This window comes from Streptopelia decaocto, assembly GCF_964273445.1.
Source record: "Streptopelia decaocto genome assembly, chromosome: 14".
NCBI classification, from domain to species: Eukaryota; Metazoa; Chordata; class Aves; order Columbiformes; family Columbidae; genus Streptopelia; species Streptopelia decaocto.
The window spans coordinates 10,186,377-10,210,472 of NC_138669.1; the positions used below are offsets into that span (position 1 = coordinate 10,186,377).

The 24,096-nt window shown below is 39.1% G+C and overlaps 1 protein-coding gene across 1 annotated transcript; it reads left to right on the forward strand.

Moving 5' to 3' along the window:
- The first annotated feature begins 5 nt into the window (after nt 1-5).
- LOC309446034 (serine/threonine-protein phosphatase 4 regulatory subunit 1-like) lies at nt 6-23,139 on the forward strand. The gene is made up of 20 exons (XM_082065411.1): nt 6-95; nt 212-256; nt 4,809-4,941; nt 5,302-5,408; nt 5,952-6,094; nt 7,103-7,249; nt 9,913-10,020; nt 11,170-11,235; nt 11,793-11,951; nt 12,449-12,642; nt 12,982-13,406; nt 13,716-13,948; nt 14,864-14,956; nt 15,478-15,663; nt 15,949-16,110; nt 16,545-16,645; nt 17,798-17,918; nt 18,068-18,202; nt 18,973-19,114; nt 20,002-23,139. The coding sequence occupies exons 1-20, from the start codon at nt 89-91 to the stop codon at nt 20,154-20,156; spliced, it is 2,862 nt and encodes a 953-aa protein (XP_081921537.1). The 5' UTR covers nt 6-88; the 3' UTR covers nt 20,157-23,139.
- Nucleotides 23,140-24,096: the final 957 nt, after the last annotated feature.

Sequence of the window (24,096 nt, forward strand, 5' to 3'; positions counted from 1 at the left end):
AGGGGTTGACCCAGGGGCAGGAAGTCCCGGCGGCTCCTCCCTTTGCCCTCCCGCTCCCCTCCTCTTCCTCGCCCATGTCCATTCCAAGATGGCCGGTAAGTGGGGCTGGCGGGCGGGGGGCGCTGAGGCGGCTCGCCCGGGGCTGCCACCGTCCTCGCCGTAGCCCTCCGAAACCAACCCCCCGCTGTCTCTCTTCTGTTTTTGTTTGTAGGGATCCCTTTGTATTTTGTGGATTTGCAGGATGACTTAGATGATTGTGAGTAATTGTTTTTTATTTTGTACCCTGTTCAGGCCCTCTCCCGCTCTCCCACTCGGGGATTCTTCTATCTCTATCTTTTTCTCTCTGCGTTTTTAGCCAGGTTAGGGCAAAGGGAGGATTTTTGAGGCTGTTTGTACCGGTAGGTGAAGGCTTCTAGAGCGGTCGGGTCTCACAAGTTAGGAGTGTATTCGTGTCCCTGCAGAGCGCGGTGCTGACAGGGAACGGGGTTTGTTCCCCCGCCTCACCCGGCGCTTCACCCGCCTTCAGCTGCTGCCTGGCGGGCCGGGCCTCCGAGGACGAGCAGCCCCTTGACGTGGGGTTTTTGGGGGGTGCAGCCGCCGTCCCGCTGGGGAAGGAGAAACGGGGGGCAGGCCCGGGACGGCGTCTGGAAACCGGCCTTCCCAGAGACCATTCTCGCTGCTTCCAATGGCCGCTGGACCGGATTCAGTGTAAGCAGCACCGCCAGCCATGGGTCGCTGGGGCGGGAAAAGGGGTCTGGCCGGCGGGGGTTTAGGGAATTAGCACCGCTGTTGTTGTCTGTGGAAATTAGCCTGGAGTAGCCGAGTGTTTTCCTATCTGTGGTAGTGCAAACGGGTGAGACTTAAATCTGTCGAGGCTGGTAAGGACGCTGCTGTGCTGGTCCTGCTCCTCGGCAGTGGGAATACAAGAAAACCCGCCGTTGCGTGTAGCCCAGTTGCCAATACAAGCCGGTGATTTTAGGTTTAAGTCCTGGACCAGACAGCAGTTCCACCTGAAGCTGCTGTAGTCCAGAACTGTGTCACAGCTCAACACCTGTCAGCCAGCTTGGGAAGAGCTGTTACTTAAGGAGATAAATATTTGACTAATAATTATATGAACTTGTGTTGCTTTAGAAAGCAGCTGTACACATGGGGTGGATTGACTTTTCTATTACAAAAATGAAAACAGATACCTGAATGTTTACCACAAAACCATTATTGTTTAATAGCACTTGAAAACGTATAACAGGTGGATATCTAGTATAAAGAAGCTAATTTAGGAAGAGGGTGTTCTTCAGGAGTGCCAGGGGAAATGTTAGGATACCAGTGACATCTAAAGTATTCTGTACAGAAGATGTGCAGGGACATTGCCTCTGCAGGTGGGAGGTTGTGCTGTGGGATTTTGTTAGTGGCAGTTCTTAGGTGTTGCTCTCAGTCTTTGAGGGTTCTGCATTTCACTAGTAGGTATCAAAAAATGGTGTGCCATTTGTAATTTGATTAAGTTTTAGAAGGAAAGTTGGGATATTTTGTGATGTAAGTGATGTATAAATTTGGAGATTGTGCATGTAAGAATTCTTTGTTTTATGTTTGCATTTTTGTGTATTTTGTAATATCTTTAATATTTCTCTTATACAGATAAATTGCACCTGTGTGAGTTTTAACGAATGAATGTAAAACTGTCATTAAAAAGCATCCTCCTTCCTTAATAGGCTTATCTGTTTGAAAAGCTAGAAATCTGAAAAAAATGTAGTAAGTGTGGAGGATAGTACTTGAAGTACACGTATTTGATATCAAAGTGTTTACAATTTTGATAACACTGTAAGAAGTTACCTAAAAGGAGGTACTAAAGTTTATTGCTTAACTGTAGTAAGTAGATGTGAGAAGTCTTCACTTTATGTGACAGAAAGCATGGATGTGTTGAACAGGATTTAGGTGAGAAGAAATTGGCTGATATATATCCATGTGCATATGCTGATTTAGAGACTGTTCTGCAGAGGGTTGCTCTAGCAGAAGAGCTGCAACAGTTGTTGCTGTAGTACCTTGTTTAAGAGTTGAAAATATCTTTCATTGCACCAATTTTAAAAAACAGCCCCTAGAAACCCGAACAAATGGTGCTAATGAATGCTTAGCTATTTTAATTGATTGGTTTTTTCTGAACTGCTTCCAGTTCCTTTCCTGATTTTTCTCTTCTCTGTAGTAAGGAAAAAACCCCACCCAAACTAGTGTCATTTGCGCTCTGTTTGCCAAGTGTGTAAAGTGCAAGCAGCGGAAATAAATGCAAACTTCCTGTAGTGTTCTGTTACGGTCTTGGCCTTGAACCAGGGGTGAGGGTCACTAGGAGTTAAGTATTCTTTCTCCATTAGTGTTCAGTCTTTGGCTGTTCTCTTGAGACTGTAACGGATTTCTCTGGTAAGTTGATTAAGAAGTTTGCCTGTAGGCAAAACTCTAGTTTGAGTCATGAGGTTAATAAAAATGTTCAGATAAAGTTTACCCATAAGCAGTAATTAATAAGCTTTTTATATGGGTCACTTAAAATTTGTGTAAAAGAAATGATCGGTTTCAGGGTAAGCTTGTAAATAGATGTGCGTTTTTAGAGCACTATTGAAAATTTATGATTTAAAAATATTTAAGTTCACTGAAAGGTGTTCTCTGTTTGTATTTACAGCAGTTCAGATGTCCCATCTAGACTGAGGCATCGTTGTGCTAGTCCAGTGGCTAGTCTAGCAAAGAGTTCATGGTGCATTTTAGGAAAATCTTAGTGAAATAAATAGCTGGAACTGGAGTTTAACTTAACTAAACTGGTCAAATAGTGTTATGCACATTGAAGATCAATTCCATTGAAACAAATGGAGAGACTGGGGGACTCCTTTGAATTTGGGGAAAATCTGTAGTAAAATCTAAGAATTTTTTTCTGTAGAATAAAAGCTGAGGCTTGGTACCTCTTGGTAAACAAGGACTTTTTAATATAGAAGTGATTTATAATGGGTATTAATGTAGTTTAGAGCCAAAGTTTGTTGTGCCAGATCTCAGATTAAGGGGTTCTTTAAAGGAGAGTGTTTGTAATATAAAGCTGGTGAAGTAGGAGTGAGGGTAGAGCTGAAGCTTAATTATCCTGATTAAGGTACAGCCCCTTCAATTCTGAAGAAATTGCAGTGTCAGAGATCGTGGAATTACATACACACATAATTTAACCCACTGGCAGTTTCAGAATGCATTGTGAAATAACACAGGCTTTCCTTTAAGATGTGCAAAAGCTTTGTACTGATTGGGGTGACACTGGGAAGGGCTGTAATTTCTTTAATTAAAGCAGCATGCTGAACATAGGCGTTACATAGCACTTTACATACAAACTTATTTATCATGCAAGCGTGTCAGTGGGAGAGGATGGTGTTCTTGTTGTTCCCATTTCAGAAACAGGGGAAGCTGGTGCTATAAATGAAACTAGTCCTGTTTTGCTTTTAGTTACTTAGCCAGAGCTCTGCTGTTTCTTCACATGGAATCACCATGTCCTTTCTGTTGCTCCAGGAGAGGGAGCAATACTCAGATTATAGTCTCATAGGTGCAGTTTCAAATGCAGCCTGTTTGGCTTGTTGTTGTGCTTTCAAGTTATTATCAGTTTTGTTCTTTCTTTACTGATTTAAATATCTAATGTGTGTCCTGCCAAGTCAGAAACTGGCCTGTTGTTTTCAGTGGACGTCGCTCTCAGAACATACGCTGGTTTGAGAGGCTACTGCATGCTGCTGAGAAGCAGTGCTGGTTCAATTTGTATGTAGTTAAGTATGATCACAGTTGCTATATTGTTTATGTGAATAGAGTGTGTAATTCTAGGAGCGCTTTGTTGGGAAAGTTGTAAACCCAGAGCAGGAGTATCAGCTACCCTAGTGCAAGTCTTTCTGTGGCTTTGGCTGCTGTATCTGTTCTAAATCCATTGCCGAAATGAGAGAATTTGTGTTGCAGGCAGGCTATTATTTCACTGCGTTTGTTTTAAGGATGAAGGATTACAAAAAAATTGGCAGCGTAGTTACCCTGTTTCCTCTTCTCTTCACAGTCTTCTTGCCTGCAATCTGTAATCAAGTGCATGATACTGGAGTAGGTGACTGTAAGACTTGCTGGGGCAAAATTTGATATGGTAATATTTGGTTAAAAGTCTCAAACTGAAAATACAACCAAGTTTTAGAAAAGAGTAGATTTGCATGGGAAAGTCTGTAGTTGATAGGGCTGTAGTAGAAAGCTCCCAGTATGTTCGTAAGTAAGGTAAAGTTGAATTTTTTTCCCAGAGTTATCAGCCTGAGTTAGAAGTACAGGACCCAGTAACTCCAGTGAGAAAAATACCTTGGTAACTCTGAAACAGTCTCAAGAATTTACTGTTTTAAAGCAATATAGTTCAGGATTTTCTATCATTGTTAAAAATTCTGTTCCTTTTAATGGGACTGATTTTCCTTTTGAAATTGTCTGTCAGTTTGTGGCATGCATTTTGTCAGCTGAGCCCTCTTAACTCATAGTGCATGTGGTTAGTCCACTCAGTGTGAAGTAAAATGTGTTAAAAGCCAAGGATTTTATGGCACTTGAATTAAATTTCAAAGCTTGAATTTACAGATCTTCGTGCAAGTGTTCCTCTTGACTTCATTAGGTACAACTTAGGATGTTTTTGCAAGCAGTTTCCAGTGATGCACAGATAATTTTCCTTTGAAGAATAGCTCTAAAAAGAAATAGTTATTGATATAGTGTATTTTATACTGTAACAACTCTTGCTGACTCTTGGATTTATTTTTTTAAATATTTTTTTGGGGCTACTCTTCTTGCCTTTCAAGTTGGGTTTGAAGATTATGGACCAGACTGCGATAGCATGAGGATAACGGCATTCTTGGATATTCCTGGACAGGATAATTTAACTCCACTGGCTCGTCTAGAAAAATATGCATTCAGTGATAACATATTTAACAGGTATGGGCGCAACAACTATGTTTGGTAGCCTGAGTCTGATAGCATTGTGGACGTTAAGGTATCATAACTTCTGTTACCATTCTTCTAAGAGCATGCCTAATGTTATTTCTGTTTGAATAGCTTTTATATAATATTTTCATAAAAAGGGGTTTTCATTCCTGGTTGTCTGAATAAGATTTCTCAACTCCATCTTTGTTTTGTTGGGATGTGGAGAAACTGTGTAACTGATATGGCTGAATGTTTGAAGAAGAGCTTTATCTTTTTTAAGGTGCTCATTTAAATTTGATAAATTCCCCTCGCATCACATCTCCATGTCATTGGCAGGATATTAAGGCAATTAATATGTTGTTCACTCCACAGGCAAATTATTGCCAGAGGTCTTTTGGATGTCTTTCGAGATTTCAGTAGTAATGAAGAAGACTTCCTGACTGTAATGGAAATAGTAGTCAGGCTCTCTGAAGATGCAGGTTTGAAAGTTTGTTTTGTTTTTGTTTTATTAACTTATTTTACATAAGCTGCATTATAGAAGGCAGTAACTTTCAACTTTGAGAAAGCAATGACTGAACTAAAGAAATGAAATTGTCTAACAGCAATATCTGTCAGTGAAAATGACAAATTTTTTCTCTGTCTGTGAAGTTTTTTGTATGGGAGGTGTATAAATGAAAGCCTCTTAATTAGCATGAGGCCCGAAGTAATATTTTTAAGCAGTTTACTACATCTGAATGTGTGGTGTATGTTGCATGGAACAATTGTATGCTTTAGTGCTCTATGTGCATACATTCCTACTGATCCCAAGTCTCTGGACTGTGATGATGAATACAATGCTGTTCTATTTTTATTCACCTTTCCTTTAAGAATAAAGTCTCAGTTGTGATATTTTGTATGTTTTGAGTATATTCATTTTTTTCTGTGGTGAAACATTAAGTACAAAAAGCGCTGCCTTTTCCTTAAGGTTCTTGATCTTAATTTTGTATTTACTGATGTAGTTTTGACTTCGTTTTTATTACTAGAGCCAACTGTACGTACAGAGCTGATGGAACAAATACCTCCTATTGCTATTTTTCTGCAAGAAAGTCGACCAAAATTCCCAACAGCATTTTTTGAATACCTTATGCCCATAGTAGTAAGATACCTCACAGATGTTAACAATCAGGTAAGAAAAATCAGACTATGTGAATTGAGTTGCTGAAAAATTGTGTGGTTCAGTGAATTTGAGGCATGAGAAAAAGATAATAGGAGAGTCCATGTTGGTTGATACCATGTGTGATTCAGCACATTTTGCTAGGGAGGCCTGAATATATATATACACACACATATATATATATATATATATATATACACACACACACACATATATATATATATACATACACACATATATATATATATACACACACACATATATATATATACACACACACATATATGTGTATACACACACACACACGTGTATACACACACACACACGTGTATACACACACACACACGTGTATACACACACACACACGTGTATACACACACACACACGTGTATACACACACACACACACGTGTGTACACACACACACGTGTGTACACACACACACGTGTGTACACACACACACGTGTGTACACACACACACGTGTGTACACACACACGTGTGTACACACACACGTGTGTACACACACACACACACACGTGTGTACACACACACACACACACACGTGTGTACACACACACACACACACACGTGTGTACACACACACACACACACGTGTGTACACACACACACACGTGTGTACACACACACACACGTACACACACACACACGTACACACGTGTACACACACACACGTACATATATATATATAAATACTTTTGTTAGCAGATAAAGGGAAATCTACAGGCATGTTGACACAGTCTGTTCCAGGAGTCATGACTTATAACTGTTGCCTTCTACTTTGTTTTTTGCTTTTAATCAGAATTTGATGAAAGAAATCTAATGGTTATATTAAACTTTAGTATTATTAATTCCTTATGTTGTTAAACCAGAGGCTTTTTGTTCTGCTGTCTTTGTTTTTAACTTGTACCTGTGTCTTCACTGGAAACATACTATTAGTGGTTCTCAGATCACTAAATTTTTTTATAGTGATATAGTTGTTTTCTTTGTTCATATGAATAGGTTAGAAAGGCAGGTCAAGAAGCACTGCTTATTCTGCTAGAACAAGATCTCGTTTCTCAGAGTGACATTGAAAATAAGGTGTGTCCAATTCTGTTGGACCTCTCTGCTCCTGACAGTGATGATGAATACAAGGTGGAAGCTGTGAATGTAAGTGAATTCAGAAGAAATATTGTATTTTAAAAAATTTTTCAGTCACTTTTGTTCCCTGTCTTATAGCAGTGCCTATTAGATAGCTCTACTAGAATATAACGACTTTGTGTGAGATTTCCATGAGCATAAAACCCAGAAAATAAAAATTGAACTTGCATTCTGAGCGTCCTGAGAGCTTTACATAATAATTGAACTTAAACTTTCTAGAACATTACTATTTCTGTTTGGTTTATTCCTTCTCTGCTTGTTAGTCACTCTGTTGTGAATTGAGAAACCGCTGTTGTGACACAATTGAAGTTTAAGGGTGCTAATCTGTTAAGCCTTGAATCTGTAGATTTCTTAGCTGTTTGTAGTGTTGAGCACCACTGAAATAATGTGAATTCTCAAAGGATTTGAGCAAGGTCAGGACTTGATGCACCATATTGAGATGGTAAAAATGATCGTAACTGAATTGAAGAAGAATCACCGAATCACAGAATGTTAGGGATTGGAAGGGACCTCAAAAGATCATCTAGTCCAATCCCACTGCCGGAGCAGGAACACTTAGATGAGGCTGCACAGGAAGGTGTCCAGGCGGGTTTTGAATGTCTCCAGAGTAGGAGACTCCACAACCCTTCTCGGCAGCCTGTTTCAGTGTTCTGTCACTGTTACTGAGAAGAAGTTTCTTCTCAAATTTAAGTGGAACCTCTTGTGTTCCAATTTGAACCCATTACCCCTCGTCCTATCATTGGTTGTCACCAAGAAGAGCCTGGCTCCATCCTCCTGACACTCATCCTTTACATACTTGTAAACATTCATGAGGTCACCCCTCAGTCTCCTCTTCTCCAAGCTCCAGAGCCCCAGCTCCCTCAGCCTTTCCTCACACGGGAGATGCTCCACTCCCTTCAGCATCTTAGTTGCCCTGTGCTGGACTCTCTCCAGCAGTTCCCTGTCCTTCTTGAACTGTGGGGCCCAGAACTGGACACAATATTCCAGATGTGGTCTCACCAGGGCAGAACAGAGGGGAAGGAGGACCTCCCTCGACCTACTAACCACCCCCCCTTCTAATCCACCCCAGGATGCCATTGGCCTTCCTGGCCACAAGGGCCCAGTGCTGGCTCATGGTCATCCTGCTGTCCACCAGGACCCCCAGGTCCCTTTCCCCTACGCTGCTCTCTAATAGGTCATTCAAGGTTGTCCTGACTACTGTTGTACTGAGCGCTACTTATGAATGCCTTTGGCTAAGTGTGGAGGTACTTTGGGTAGGCTTTCTCTAGGTCCTGTACCTTTTGTGCGAGGAGGAAATAAATTTGGGTTTCTGCATCAATGAAGCGCTTTACAGTTTCTTTACGTTTGCACTACCAGGTCGCACAATAATGTTGGAAAAGTGTGAATGATGACCTGATCTTACTCTGTAAATGTTTTGAAAAAAGACATTCCCTACTCACTTTCAAGAAATCAGTTGACTCCACAGAAGAGTGCTGGTGTGTAATTACATTTCAGCATGGATATCTGACACCTGACCTGTAAAATAGTTTGACCAGCTAGATTTTCCTTTTCCTTGTTCGGGAGTTGGGTGTTGCTTAGGCAGTTTTCCAGGGTGACCACTGAGCAGCAGATGCCTTTTAGGAGTCTGAAAATTAGTAGGAAAGTCCTTGAATGGTGTCTTTCTTAGTTCTTATTTAGCTTTCTATTATGAAGGCAAATGTTTTCAGGAGTAAAGCTTGATTTTGTGGAGGTAGGAAGCTTCAGTTATTTATTGATTTATTTATTTTAATAAAAATAGCAAAATGAGCACTGTTAATCTGACACCACTTGTGTAAGCATTAAACTCCTGATGCTGCAGGCAGAACAGTTGAGTTAGAAAGGTGCATGAGAGCACCTTCTGTTTTAGTGTTGCAAATATAAGAATTATAGCTAATTATTCGAGAAAGTGGGAGCTGAAAGGAGACATGCTATCCAAAGCACCAGATTTTTCAGAGCAGAAACATGATTTGTAGTGGTAGTTGAAAATGACAGTTCCTCAGAGAAAGCAAAGTTTGCGATCATGTTACTACTTTTCATTAATTGTGCTGCGATGTTATTTCATAAAATTTCCAAGGATGCTTCCTGTGAAGTCTGCATTAGCTCACATGCATAGCTAGTTGGTATTCCTCTCAATTTTCGGTTGTACTGCAAGCTTTTGTTTTATCATGTTGTCTAAGCCTATAAAGAGCTGGGACTGTGCATGTTTTTAAGTGTCTGAACAGTCCTGTTAAAGCCAAGGGACTTGTATGCTTAAGTTTGAGTTATTTCTAATATTCTTAAAGATTGTGATTTCATATGTTGGCTAGTGCAAGGGAACGTCTGTCTCTTCACACAAAATACCAGTGTGTGCCACGTCATAAAACACCTGTAAAATGTGCTTATTAATGAAAGTCTATTTAACTGAATAAAAAAAAGACAATAATCAGAAATACTATATTCAGGCAGAATGGCATAGAATGATTTAAAATAAGAATTATGGTTATTCTTCACATAAAACAGGTGTATGAAAAGACAATGTGTAGTGGTTAAATCTGTTTGATGGTCGTTGCTCTCTCGCTCTTGGAAGTAATTTTTAGGAGTATTTGGCTGTGTGTGCAAGCTTTATAGTTTTGTTTTCATTATGCATATCCTCTTCCTGATTTATTTTTTTTTAGATAATCTGTAAAATGGCTTCTATGTTGAGCAGAACAACAGTTGAGCACATGCTGCTTCCTCGTTTCTGTGAACTGTGCAGTGATGGGAAATTGTTCCAAGTCCGAAAGGTTGGTGTGTTTTCAACCCTAAACTACTTTAAAATGATTTTTGTTGCTGTTCAAATGCCTTCCTGAATAATTTAGTCATAACTTTAGCTGGTTAACTTTGAAAGAGTATAGAAGAGTGGCTTTAATTTATTGGCGTGGTTATAGTTTCTGTAGTTCAGTAAAGAAATCAATAACAGTCCTTAGTGAATAGCTTTGTTTTAGCAGTTAAACTGATCTTGCATATTTAATAGTTTTGCACAGCATTTTTTTAACCTACCATACTTGGTTATAGGATGCAAACAAGTTACCTCATCTCCACCATCTTATTTCAAAGCCAGAAATTCAAAAGCAATAGATACTTGAGACACCATTCCTTTTTTAAAAAAAAAAAAAAAATCTGGTAGTACTGAAAGGAGAAATCCTAAAAGTGTAGGACTTATTTTGGTTCATATTTGAGTACAAAAGGGAACTTGTTGCATAAGAAGTTTTAAAATATTTGAGTAGGCTTAAGGGTCATTCAGAGCCTCAGCTTGGTCCTTAACATAAGCTGCACTTGTTGGGATTTGAGCTGCGTTATAGCCTTCTAAACAAGCCTATAGAATGACTAAATTAATATGGTCCTATATTAATTGATTTCTGATTTAGGCAGCCTCTTTTTTCCAACATGAGGGAATGTCCCTTTTGCCTTATTTTTATTATTTGCAATGTACTGTAAATGACACTAACTTGAGACCTTAATTAAACTTTACTTCAGCAGAGTACTTAAGCCGGCCTCAGGCATAGCAAAGATAGTTCTGTCAGTACACCTAAGTCCTGACCCTAGTATCATATTTTAGTCTACTTTGGTTTTGACAGCTGCTGTTCAAAGTAATTTAAGCTGTCAAGTAGGCTTATTACTCCCTTTTAATGGTTGCTGAGGTAGATGATGCTCTTCATGCAGAAACCTTCATTACTATTGATTTCAAAGGCATGTGGCTTCTGGAAGCTTCCTCTAAAGAGTCTTTGTTCAGTATGAGTTAATATTACAGGTTGTTGTTACATGGCTGAAATTTGAATAGCCAAGCAAGTGCAGTTGTTACATGGGATCAATAATGCATTGTGAAGTTGATAATAAAACTAATGCACTTGAAAGAGTCAGAATGTTATTTATGACTTTTATTTATTTCTTAGATTTGTGCAGCTAATTTTGGTGACATTTGTAATGCAGTTGGGCAAGAAGCCACAGAAAGACTGCTGGTACGTAAATATCAAAATCCATTCACAAGACTGGTATTTCTCAGTTCAGAAAGTTTAATAATGAGTTCTTTTGTCTTCTCTGTAAATGAATCAGTGTGCATACATTTTTTGTAAATTGATTTGGCTGAGGCTTTGGTTGCAATTATATAGCAAACCCAAGAATAGATAGAAATGGAAAGTTCTTGTTTTGCAAATGTAATCGATGGCATACATAAAAATACACACACACACTTCAGAATTACTGACTCTTTTTTCCCCTGCACTAGATAATCAGTCAATTTACAATTTCTGGAAAAATAGGCCATTAATAATGCCTTCTATCTTTTCCTACTGCATATATTGTAGTTATACGTAAAATTCTAATGAAGTAAGTGGTAGACAGTTTTTTTCCCCATTTCTTAAGTTAAGGCATGTTTTTAACCTCTCTCTATTTCTTCTATTCTTCACTCATTTTATTCCGAGTTACCGTTGTCTCCAGTTTCCAAACAAATACCTTGATAGAAAGTTGCAACAGTCTTTGCTTAGTCTTTAATCTTGGTTTTGCTTACTTTTGGCAGATCCCCAAGTTCTTTGAACTCTGTTCTGATAGTGTTTGGGGAATGAGAAAAGCGTGTGCTGAATGCTTTATGGCAGTGTCTTACACCACATCTCCAGAAGTTCGCAGAAGCAAACTGTCCCCGCTGTTCATCAGTCTTATTAGTGACACCTGCAGATGGGTAAGTAACTCCCTCTGTAATTGATGATCTTCCCAGGCAGATCATACACAAATAATGGGCAAGTCAGAAGTGTGCTGTGGAAGTTCTCTGAAGTAAATTTGCTGGGATTGGAGTCTAACCTACTAAAATATAATGTCTTCTAATAAGATAGTATCTTATTTTTTCTCTCTTACTACTTGGAATTTCTGTCAACACTTTGCTGTAAGTGTAAACACTCTTCTGAGAATAGGTTGCTTGTGTTAAAGGTATTAATTGAAGTAGACAGTGTCCTTCAAATTTATAACTTTAAAAATCTTCTTACTATGATTGTATAGATACATGCTTAATATTCTAATACCCTTTGCTTAGGTGTCACTTATTTGGTAATTGATAATAGTATTAAATGAAGCTGCCTTAGTAAGAATCAATTGATTCTTACTAAAAAATCGAACCAAATCTTTATTTTTCAGCACTAACTCTGTGGGAGTTCCATGAATCCTGTCTTTGTACTGTCACAGGTTCGTCAGGCTGCTTTTCAGTCTCTTGGCCCATTTATTTCTACCTTTGCAAACCCTTCAAGTGCTGGTCTTTACATTCGGGAAGATGGGACACTGAGTATCCGACCGTCGACGCAAGATGTGAATTCCAGTTCTTGTCAGCTAAGCAACAGTATAACTTTAACATCCTCCAGTACAAACACTACGTTGTCCAGGTAAAATCATTGGGCAAGATGTGGTGGAAAGGGGAAGAAACAAGATAATTCTTTTGATTGCTGTTCAGGGCTAAAAAAAACTTCTCAGCTTGAGAATATAGTTCCAGAAAAGGTATGAAGAGTGAGGTCACACGTGTCAGAGTGTAGCCACGTGATTGAAAAATTCACTTTGGTTTCACAGGCGGGTAAAGGGAAAACTGGTGAAGTAGAGCATAGTGATAACATAGATTGTCTTTCTGCAGAAAAAATAAGCTGCCGTCTTTTATGAAGTATTTCACTGAAAGCTGTTGTGACAGAGTACTTTAAGTCTTGTTTGGATAACTGTGTGTCTGTTACCAGTTCAGAACAACCAATGGAAATCAAACCAGAACCAGCGACTGAGGAGGCTTCAGCTGAAGTCAATACAAAGCTCTCAGTTGAGAACATAAATGAAGAAAGTCCAGATTGTTGCATCACTCCTGGAGAAGATGTGTCTCAATTATCTCAGGGTGACAAAGTTGCTGCTGGTGTCACAGAAGTCACTAAGGACAACTGTTTTCCTGGAACAAACTCAGAGCTACAGTCTTCTGAGGACCTGTTTAATACTTTTCTGTACTGGCGCCCTCCTCTGCCTGATATAAGTCAGGATCTGGAGTTGCTTCAGTTGAAGACTGAAAAGCACAAAGACAGCTGTTCTGGGCCATGTAATAACTGTGTTGCTAGTAGTGAAATAAGAAAAGTTCTAGAAAGCTTACAGGAGCACATGGATGATCCAGATGTTCAAGGTGAGACTCCAACAATAAATCATTTTTCCTTTGAGCAGGTTTTCTCCTGGCCTTTACAAACCCCTTGACTGTTTCATTTGGCTTGGTGTTCATAAGGTGATTAGACTCCATGAGTAGTAAATGATACACCTCTTTTTCACAAGACCGGAATGATTTCTAGAACATTTGGGAAGTGTTCCTAGCTCCTGTTTGCATAAGAAACAGCTTAGAAAAAAAAAGCTCTGGGCTTCTCTTTATCTTTTCAGCTTAATTCATTAATGCTTTTAAGAGCAGTAGGGAGACTAAATTGTCATCTTTTGCTTTATACAGCTCAGGTCCAAGTGTTGTCTGCTGCTCTCAGAGCTGCTCAGTTTGATTCTGTTGGTGGTTATGAGACCAAAAAAATGGAAGAAAGCAGTGGTAAACTTCAGAACAAAACTATTTCAGATGAAATGGCTGTTTCAGATGCTACCTGCAAACAGGTGGAAGAAGACACTCTTTCATCCCCGCCCTCTCAGGATCACATCAGTGACCAGTCTACCACCAGTATGCTGAAAAGCACAGTAAGTGTCCATTGTGCTCCATGTCTGAAATTAATTCTTAGCAGCTGAAGTTCAGTGTGTGTTCATGTAGTTTCTGGCATAACTGACCCACTTCTGATCTAAAGCCTTTGAATACCACTACACCGTAACTATCATATGCTACTCATTTTAAGTAAAAAAAAGCCATTGAGTGCTATTATTTCTGTTTGCACAAAACTTACTTAAGAATTAAAGTTTTGGAGTTGTCTTGTCAATTGTGTTTTTTTTTCAGATGAAATGTACCAAGCACAGTCTTGCCTCTTCCTGTAATGAATCTAAAATTAGTCTTTCATCTCCAGACAGGAAGCTGAATCAGGTGGTGACACATAGATAGTTCCTGGTTACTATTTCATGATTATAATATACAGATAAGAGTAAAAAGAACTGTTTGCACTATGCTTAATGCTGCTGGAGCTTATTGTGAAATATAAAGAAAAGCTCTCCTTGTCTAGGAACAAAAATCACACATAACTTGAACAAACTAAAATGTAAAATATTGTGTGAACTTTAACCTTATATGTTTGTGGTCTTTTAAGCCGTATAATTCTTCTGGGGAGAGGTGTGTGCTTCATAATTTGGTAGGCTCAGGAGTTTCTAGCAGTATGTTCTGAAATAATTTTCTTTTATCTATGGTATTGACTGACTTGGGGTAACTGCTAACCTGTCTTGTTTAATATCATTTAAATTCATGCCAAGAAGAAAAGCTATTTAAGAGTGTAGTAAAAGTAACCATCCAAAATCTATATGAATATTGGGTTTATTGTGGTAAGTTAAATTTTTTAGAAATCTAGTTACCGTTCCCCTAGTTGCTGCTACAGTTCTGTAGTGTGATGCTTTGAAATGTCCCAAACAGCAGTAAGTCTAATTCGTTTAACTAGCTAGTACATACTTTTACAGGACTCAGAGGAACAACGTGGAGGAACCACTGTACTTCTAAAGAGCGAGCAAGAAAATAATCCGCCATTTGAAGATGACAAGTCAAAATTACAGGTGATTAAAATAGCATCTAACTGCTTTAGGGAATACTGGATACAGTTAATCTTTAATGCAGTGATAGCTTTTGCAGTTGATCAGTTGCAGAAGGTGAAACAATGCTGTGCGTATTTGAGGAGAACCCTGTTTTAAATGGGAAAGCTAGAGAAATTCTGTTGCCTTTTTGGTGCTTTAGAGGCAATCTGTGCAACCAAGGCAGGCACTGACGATACTGTTTTCTCACTGGATTTACAGTTTGTCTTCAGCAAAGAAGAAATTTTCAGTTTGGTTTGATGCAACATCTTGAAAAAGTAGTAGTTACTGTTCATTGCTGACTGCTGTGTCCTAATGAGAGGACAGAGAACCACAGGGGTCGTTTACATGTTGTAAAGCCAGCCCACAGAAGCCATGTCTTGCCACTGTCTGTTTAGCTGCCAGATGCTTAGGAGCAGAAGAATACTGTAGCACAAAAGGCGTATTTTCTTTCTGATCTTAAAATAAAGGAAAGCATGTTTTGCTGATGTGGTGTCTCTCTATAGGATATCATACCTCAGCCTTTATTAGACCAGTACCTGTCAATGACCGACCCAGCTCGAGCCCAGACGGTTGATACTGAAATAGCCAAACACTGTGCGTATAGTCTGCCTGGGGTGGCTTTAACGCTGGGCAGGCAGAACTGGCACTGCCTGAAAGACACATATGAGACACTGGCTTCAGATGTACAGGTAAGGAAAAAAAGATTGATAAATCAGAACTCTGAGTAGTTCTTCAGTTTGGTTTGTTGTGCTGAAGTTATAACATCATATGCTTGCTTATAAGGGATTAAATGTGCTCTAAAAAGATAAAATTCAATATTTTAATCTTATTTATAAGCTCTGATTTAAGTATTCTACTGTTACGTAGCTAGCCCTGCTTCTTTTGCTCTCTTGATCCTCATACAGGTGTAGTTCAAAAGCTTCTTTATTTCAGTTATGGTGCCTAATCTAGTTCCCTTCTCAAACTGTTTGCAGTGGAAGGTCCGTCGGACACTCGCTTTCTCCATACATGAATTAGCTGTGATTCTGGGGGATCAGCTAACGGCTGCTGATCTGGTGCCAATTTTCAATGGATTCTTGAAAGATCTGGATGAAGTGCGTATTGGTGTCCTTAAACACCTGTATGACTTTCTGAAGGTAGGAAAGTGTAATTTAATTTCTTAAGATAATTTTTTTCTGACTCCATTGCATTAAGAGTTTTTTATGAGAAGTGCATGTATCAGTATCTATTTACATGTTTAGTTTTGTGCAATACTGCCATTTTTTGTGTGTATCTCTTGCTTGTTTAAGGTCCCTCCTCTTCTGTCTCAAACCACAACTGCTCAGTCGTATGCCCAGAGATAATGCTTTGACGGGTGTTTTTGCAGAAGTGGTGACTTAATCTATTTTTTGGATATCAGTCTTGCGTGTTCAGGCATTTGATTGATTGCGGGCAATTTTTAGTAAGCCTCTTGTGAATAATCCCTTGCTTTCAAGTAGAAAAATGCGGATAGGTGTAAATACACTAATCCACCAGAGAACTGCAAGTATTGAATTTTATCAGTTTTATACTAATAATGTTTTTTCTTTAGTTACTTCATGCAGACAAAAGGCGGGAGTATCTTTACCAACTTCAAGAATTTGTGGTGACTGATAACAGCAGGAACTGGAGGTTTCGTTACGAGCTGGCAGAGTATGTAATTTTGTTAACTTTTGATTTTTTTTAATCTGTGTTAGTAACTTGGAAATAAGTAATTGCATTCAGAAGTTACACCCTAATTAGGACCTGAAAGATTACAACTGTTCTTTATTAAGTAATTGAGCTTAAAAGCTACTGGCTGTTGAGGGGTTTTTTGAGGGGGTTTGGTATGGGTTTTTTTGTTTTGGTCTTTATTTGGCAAGTTGCCTTGTAATCAACTGTGAATGAAACTTATACATGATTATACTAAATGGAGATGTGGTTCACTTGCCGCTTACAAAATAAGACAATCTGATAGATACTATGCAGTGCGGTTTCAAATTTTGTTCAGTTCTAGACTGCCTTGTAAAAATTGGCGAAATACATGTACGAAGTGATTTTTCTAATGTGTATGAAACTAAAAACCGTTTCTCAAAAAATGAGTTTATTCATTTGCTATTTTCATATGACTGGGTGTATAATGGAGATAAGAGTAACATCCCACAATTCTTTTTCAAGGCCTGTTGATGTTTGAAACACCCAAAGAATGTTTGTAGGAATCATTTGCAGCTAAAATCTGGCCTTCATGTTTATCTCGATGCTTTGTTTGGGCTATGGAGGATTCACTCTCCCTTTGCAGTTTGGCACAACAAACTAGTTGTCACTGGGGTGGCAGAACGTTGTGCAGCGGTTCCCTGACACCTAGTGGGGACCGTCACTGCGCCTGGTTTGCGCACAGCTGCTGGTTACACACTGGCAGTGCTGGGGATAGAATGAGTTTGGTGATACAAACCATTTTCTGAAATGCAGATTTCTACACCAAAGTAAATGTTTCATTTTTACTTTGAGAATGTGCAGGATATTGGTCTGAAGTTGTAAGAAAACTTTTTTCATTCTACTTCTGTTGGTAGCTTTTGTTATTATTTGGGATAATTTTGATTTACTGGTACATCTAGTTTGGATAAAAGTTTCTCTTGGTCTTCTTGATGGATTAAAGCATGTACCTCTTTAATATGTGTGTAAAGAGAAGAACAAACTGTTCATGTGCTTTGTGACAACCACGGTATTTTTGAAGCTCCAAGTGATCCTTCCCTATGTTTAATAGATGATATAATCAGATCAGGTTAGTGTTGCACTTGCTGGAGTTAATCACTTTGTGTGTTCCAGGCAGCTGATCCTGATACTGGAACTCTACAGTCCCAATGAAGTCTATGACTATTTACGACATATTGCACTAACCCTCTGCTCCGATAAAGTTTCAGAAGTTCGGTGGATCTCCTTCAAACTGGTAGGGGATTTAGTTCACTCCCTGGCAAGAGAGGTCTCTTTTTGTAGGATTCAAATGCAGTGATGCTTTTTGAATTTTCTAAAGGCTACAAATGAAATTATCTTTTTTTTTCTCCTCCTTTTCCCCTTCCCCTTTCCTGTGCTTCACAGGTTGTAGCGATACTACAGAAGTTCTACGCAAACAACGCAAATGCACTGGGATTAAATTTCATTAATGAACTTGTAGTGCGGTTTCGTCACTGCTCCAAGTGGGTTGGAAGACAAGCTTTTGCCTTCATTTGTCAGGTTGGAATATTTTCTCTCTGTTTCAGTGCGTTCATTTAATTTTGAGCCATTTTGAGGCTTTTCAGCAACGTGGGCAAAACCAAAATTTGGACTCAGGGTTTTTTTTTTTTTGTAATTATTTGGGTTCCATGATTCTGTGGGTTGATACAAGACAGTGGCAGAGTTGGTCTGGTCTCAATAGGGGCATGTGACCATCCAGTTTTGAAACTGTGCTCCTTGTTTTGTTGTGTGCCTCCAGCTGAAATAGCTGATCCTTGTAGTTTCTGGTGTCCCAGTAGAAAAGTCAAGAATTAAGTCCTTAAACAGAGATGCATTTGATGGAACGTTGACATGATCAGATAAAGGTTCACAAGAGCTCTTCAAACTGCTGACAGGTGCTACATGCCAGGAACTGTTTCCCTCTTTATTTCCACTTACCTTTCCTGTTTCAAAACAAAACTGCTACTTTACTAGCAATGAGGAGCAGGGGTTGAATGTTGGAAGGTAAAAGGGTGATGACAGGCAAGAGAGCAGGATTTCCTCAAGTAGAGTTGAAAGTAAGTTACCTACTCTTGTTGGATCATCCTCAGCCAAAATTCAGAATGGTCAGACATGTTTTCATACCGGTATTTTCAAGGTTGTGCTTATTTCACCATGATAGAGTGCATTTGTTCAGAGTTCAACAGTGACTGTTTTAATTAGGCCAAATAAAGGACAAGATGGAAAGGCACGGCAAATACTGTATTTTTAACAGAAATCTTGCTTTCTCGTGTACTGTGTTTCTCCTGCAGGCTGTAGTAGAAGAAGAATGTATGCCTGTTGAGCAGTTTGTTGAACACTTACTCCCCAGTCTTTTGAGTCTGGCTTCTGATCCTGTGCCAAACGTGAGGGTTCTACTCGCCAAGGCCCTGCGGCAGACACTGCTGGAGAAAGGTGCGGGCAGCAGCTTCCTTTGGGAGAACCACCGTTGGGCAAATGCTCTTTCTCCTGCTGGTGCGGCTCTTGATAATTGGCCCAGCTGCTGAAAGGCTTTTTGGTTCTGTTTATACTCAAAACAGAATTATAACTCGGGATGCCGGGTTTAAGTTCAGGTGTAGGAGCGCAGGTGCAGGGGTGTGTTTGCCGCAGCAGCTCTTGGAGCATCATCTTCAAGTGCCCAAACCGGTATCGAGCACCAAACGAGTGTCCTGATTCATCCGCTAGGGGGCGGTGGCGTCCGCGGTTTGAGCGCGGGGCGCTGCGGGGCGGGGTGATGGCACTTGGGATCATTTTGATACTTTTCAAACCGTTTTGTTAATGAATTTATCGTCTTTGGGTTCTTTCTGAAATGTCTTCGTCATTTTAGTCTTAAGCTCACAGCTGTACCAGGAAGGGATGCAATTTTGTGTGCTGCTGCAGTGTCCTGTATTACAGTTCCTTCAAAGCAAAAATTCAGCTTATCTGTGGTTATCCAAAGGAAGATGCACAGAAATCTCCTCTACTATTTTTTTTTCAGAATGAAGTATGGAGAATGTTTTGTAAAGCATTGTACAGAGGCAGCTTTCTGCGCTCGCTGTTACTTGTTGATACACTTCTATTTAGGGCTCAGCAAAAAGAGTTTATCTTAGAAATACTTAAGTAACTAATAAGATGAGTAAGAAGCAGCATATTTCTCCTTCTCTGTGAGCTTCCTTAGCTTGCTGTAGTTTCTCTAAGGAGCCTAGAAATCAGATGAGCCACCCCAGATGTTTCTGGAATCCTCTGTATTTCTGCACTACTTAACTCCTAGGGTTTATTCTTTTGGCTTTGATTAATATTGTCTTTTTCTCCCCTTATTATAGCTTATTTTAAAAGTGTTGGCAATCCTCATCTGGAAGCTGCAGAAGAGACCATTCTAGCCCTTCAATCTGACAGAGATCAAGATGTGTCCTTCTTTGCCACCATAAAACTAAAACAGGGTAACATGGACAATACTACCCTTGAAAAACAAAACTAATGTCTTGTTCTGCAGTAAACACTGAACATCACAATGGTTACTCACCCTATGTTCGCGGTTAGTATGAATAATGTAGACAAATAAGAACGTTTTTCTTACCTACTAGAGCTGGAAAGGGTCTGTGAGAAAAGTTGATGTTCATTTATTTGTCTGATATGTGTGAGTAATTACTTATGGGTTTTTGTTTTTTTTTTTGTAAATGTGGGTTAAGTATTGCATATAATACTTAATGTGTTACACCGTACACAGTGTTCCAGTATAATTTGAATTCACATTTCATTTTTTACAAAAAATGTCCAGTAGTAGAGCAGTCTGCTGTAGCTTAAAATTGTTTCTAAATCTTAAAACCTGATTACAGCAAACTTACACAAAGATTCTTTTCTTCATTTTTACTGTCATTTTTGTATGGTTTCAAGTATTGCGTTTTAAGTGAAAAAAAGTGTATATATGTGAATAATTTTGAATCTTAACAAAAAATTATGAACTTAATTCTGTATCAGCAGAAAAAAGCTCAAAAATCATTTCATTTTATAAAGTAGTTACTCTGCTAGCATTAAGGCATGGTTCATTTTTACTTAACATGATGTGATATTTTTCAAAGCACAGCTCAATATTCTTTGTATACTGTGACATTTCTATTGATTTGTTATTTCTGAGCTGTATCCTTACAGGTGTTACCATGTCTGGTTTCGTTATGCTGGCTCTGGTACTGGTAGGTAGAGAGTGAATTTCCCGAAGTGACAGTTGCTTATTCTGCCCCAGCAGAGTTCTCTGCATGGAAGGTATTCAGGGATTCACTTCCTGCAGTGGGTGCTGTACCTGCAGAAGGGTATTACAGAATTTTACAGACTTAAGTTTTCATTTGTTTGTTTTACACACCTCATTTAAAAACAAAAACCAAAAAACAACATCCTTTAACTGGTCCAAATCCTGAAGAGCCTGCTAGTTTGTTCCTAAGAAACAAAGGACCTCTAAATTCTGAAAAACCCCAAATAACCGATGTTCAGAGGAAAGGTGGTGATGCAATTTGTTGCTCTATAACTTGTGTTGATTGTGTGGTAAGGACAGGGACAAACAGCAAATGAAGGTTACAGAGATCCTGAAGCTTAAGTAGGACATCTGTGTATTTAAGCAGGTGTTTTGGAAGAGAGAAAGAATATTCAGATAGAACATGGTTCTGTTAGCAAAATCAGATAACTTGTGATCAGTTTGAAGAATTATAAAGCTAATATTTTTTTGGTGACTCCTGTCTGCTGCTGTGTCCCAGATCTGCAGATAGTGTGTGGCCTGGAGGATAAGTACTCTTACTTTTTTAGATTGTGGATTGGAACTTTGTCCTGTTCAAAGATTGATGTTTAAATACTAAAGAAATGGTTTTGTGTAATAAGTTACTTTCTGTCTGCGAACACAATACTTTATCGTAAATAGACATGTGTAAATATTTCCCCGTATTTCAATGTTACACTAATAAGTGGCTCACATGGGGAAGGTCTTTACAGAAATTACTTTTTTCGTTCTTGTTTTGTTTCCAAGTTGGCTTGTCTGCACTACAGCAGGTGGGTTCCTCGGCTGGGTTCTGTATTTTTGGAGGGCTCAGTTTTGTGTAAGTTTGTTTAACTAGTCTTGTATTATAATATGTACAGTATTTGTAATAAATTGTTTCCTTGTGAAATCACAAAATGCGTTTTGGGAGTTGCAGGCAGAATTATACCACTGCTGTTAGAGCAGACAGTGTAAGCTCTGTAAACTCTGCAACATTCTACATTTCATTTTTTACGATTTTTTTATAATTTAAAACTAATGTTTCTTCAGTACAGACTTTTTATGATTGCATTTCTTAACAAGAAGACCTTTCAAATTAATTTTTTCTAGTTCTAATATCTTTTTCTAATGCTGGCATTATACTGATATTTTCTAACAGTTCCGATTTTCTAAGGCTTTTTTCACAAGGTTTTACTTTTGTTTTTCTATTCTCAATTTATTAAATTTCTCAGCACTGAACAATTTTAAGTGTGTGTATATGTAAGTATGTTTGAAATGTACTGTATATAAATTAAATACTTTGAAATTTAACCCAATGCAGGTTGGTTTGTCAGATAATCTTGAATAGTTACATATACTTGCGATAATCCACTGGAAGACACAAGCTTTTGTATGTTTTAGCATGTTTGGTTAGTGTTCACTAGAGTTTTTCATTGGGATATGTGTAAGCAGTAAGCCACCAGCTATAAAAGTTCACTAAAAGTCTAAACAAAGTTACTTGGTTTGAACACTATTTTGGTACCTCTCTGGCTCCAGAAATCATTTCTGTTTTAAATTATATGATTTCAGTAGAGCGCTTAAAAACTTTAGTTACAACTCTACAGCTGCATGCGCTAGCAGGTGGACATCATAGTTTCGGGGTGGGTTTTTTATAGGCAGTGTGCAGGTCTGTTAAACACATTTACCCTCTATAAGGTTTGTCTTTTTAGTTTTAAACTAGAAATGATTTCAGCACGACTAAAGACCGACCGCACTTTACGTCTTGTACTAGCCAAAGGTATGCAATGATGAGTAGAGCGGTGTGTTCAGGTACAGTTCTCTGGGTTGTTTAAATTATGCAAAAAAAAAAAAGTGTTTTAAAAGCCAGATGGAGCAAAGTTAAGTAGTTGATCCACTTTCACAACAGCAGTAAGAATATCACTTTTAAACATATCTAGCGAAGAAGGAACGTGAACATAACGTTAGTGGGTGCAATATTGCTTGGATGCTGTAGGAAATGACCAAGCGCTTGGAATCCAGAGCGTGTTAGTCATGTTGCTCGGAATTTGGAGCGGCTGGCGTCTGTGTGACTGATACGTAGCGGCGGTTCTGTCTGTGCACAGAGACGTTTAGAGCCCAGTTCTGTGGGGACACTCTGGAAGTGTCATTCCTGTGTCAGAAGAGAGAATCTATGTAACTTTGTATTTATCTCAATAAATCCTGTGACTGTTTTATAAACCAACTTTGTGGTAACTGACTTTTGTTGGATGTGAGTGTATTCTTTTGGATAATGAAAGGTCTCTACAGGGTAAACACTGTCACCTCTCAAACCAGGATTGTGTATGGAATTCATCATACTGGGCAGTAAAAACTCCATTAGATGCGCAGAGACTCGCAGTTGCTCTTCCTGCACTTTCTCCTTGATGTGAGTGTGCCAAAAGTGCTTCGCAACTGAAGTGGTTCTGTTGGAACTGGAACTCTAACAACATATATTTAAATGAAGGGGAACTTGTGTATGCTGGGTGAGAACGACATTGGATCTTTATCTTAAATCCTTCCCTCTCCAAACGTTAGCCTGGGAGGACATTCTGAACTGTTTTGTTCAGTGTGGTGTTGCTCTTAGACATCCTACGTTAATTAACTCCATGTAGTTGTTAGGCCCTGGGGAGTGGGGATGGGAATGAATAATCAGCACCTGGCTGGGTAGTTTTGCTTCTAATCTCAGGAGTCTTCTCTATCTTCTGCTGCTGCAGTCACCCTTTTGGCTGTTTCAGACACTCCCTGGCTGCTCCATCCTGTGCTGTAGAACAACTGCCAGATGCTGCAAAAGAATTCCTGACCTCCCCTCTCTTCTCTGCGGGATATTGGCTGATGAAAAGGTGAGGAGAATAAACAGTCCCTGCACCCCCAGGAAAGCCTGTCCACAAGCTGCTATGTAGTAAACTGGAAACACAAACAGCCATATGATCTTTTTATTAACACGTTAGACTAAGCTTGTAGATTGAGATCTAGACTTTAACAAAGAAAACAGGAACATAGAATGCAGGCAACTTTGGGTATTTACCGTAGTCCATCCTCCTCTGGCCATACTGATTCCAGAGTAAGAATGGGACTCGATGCGTGACAGTATCAAAGTCATGAATCGGCGGACGTTCCCTGTCTCATCCACTTTATCTCGTGCTCATTTACAGACACGTTG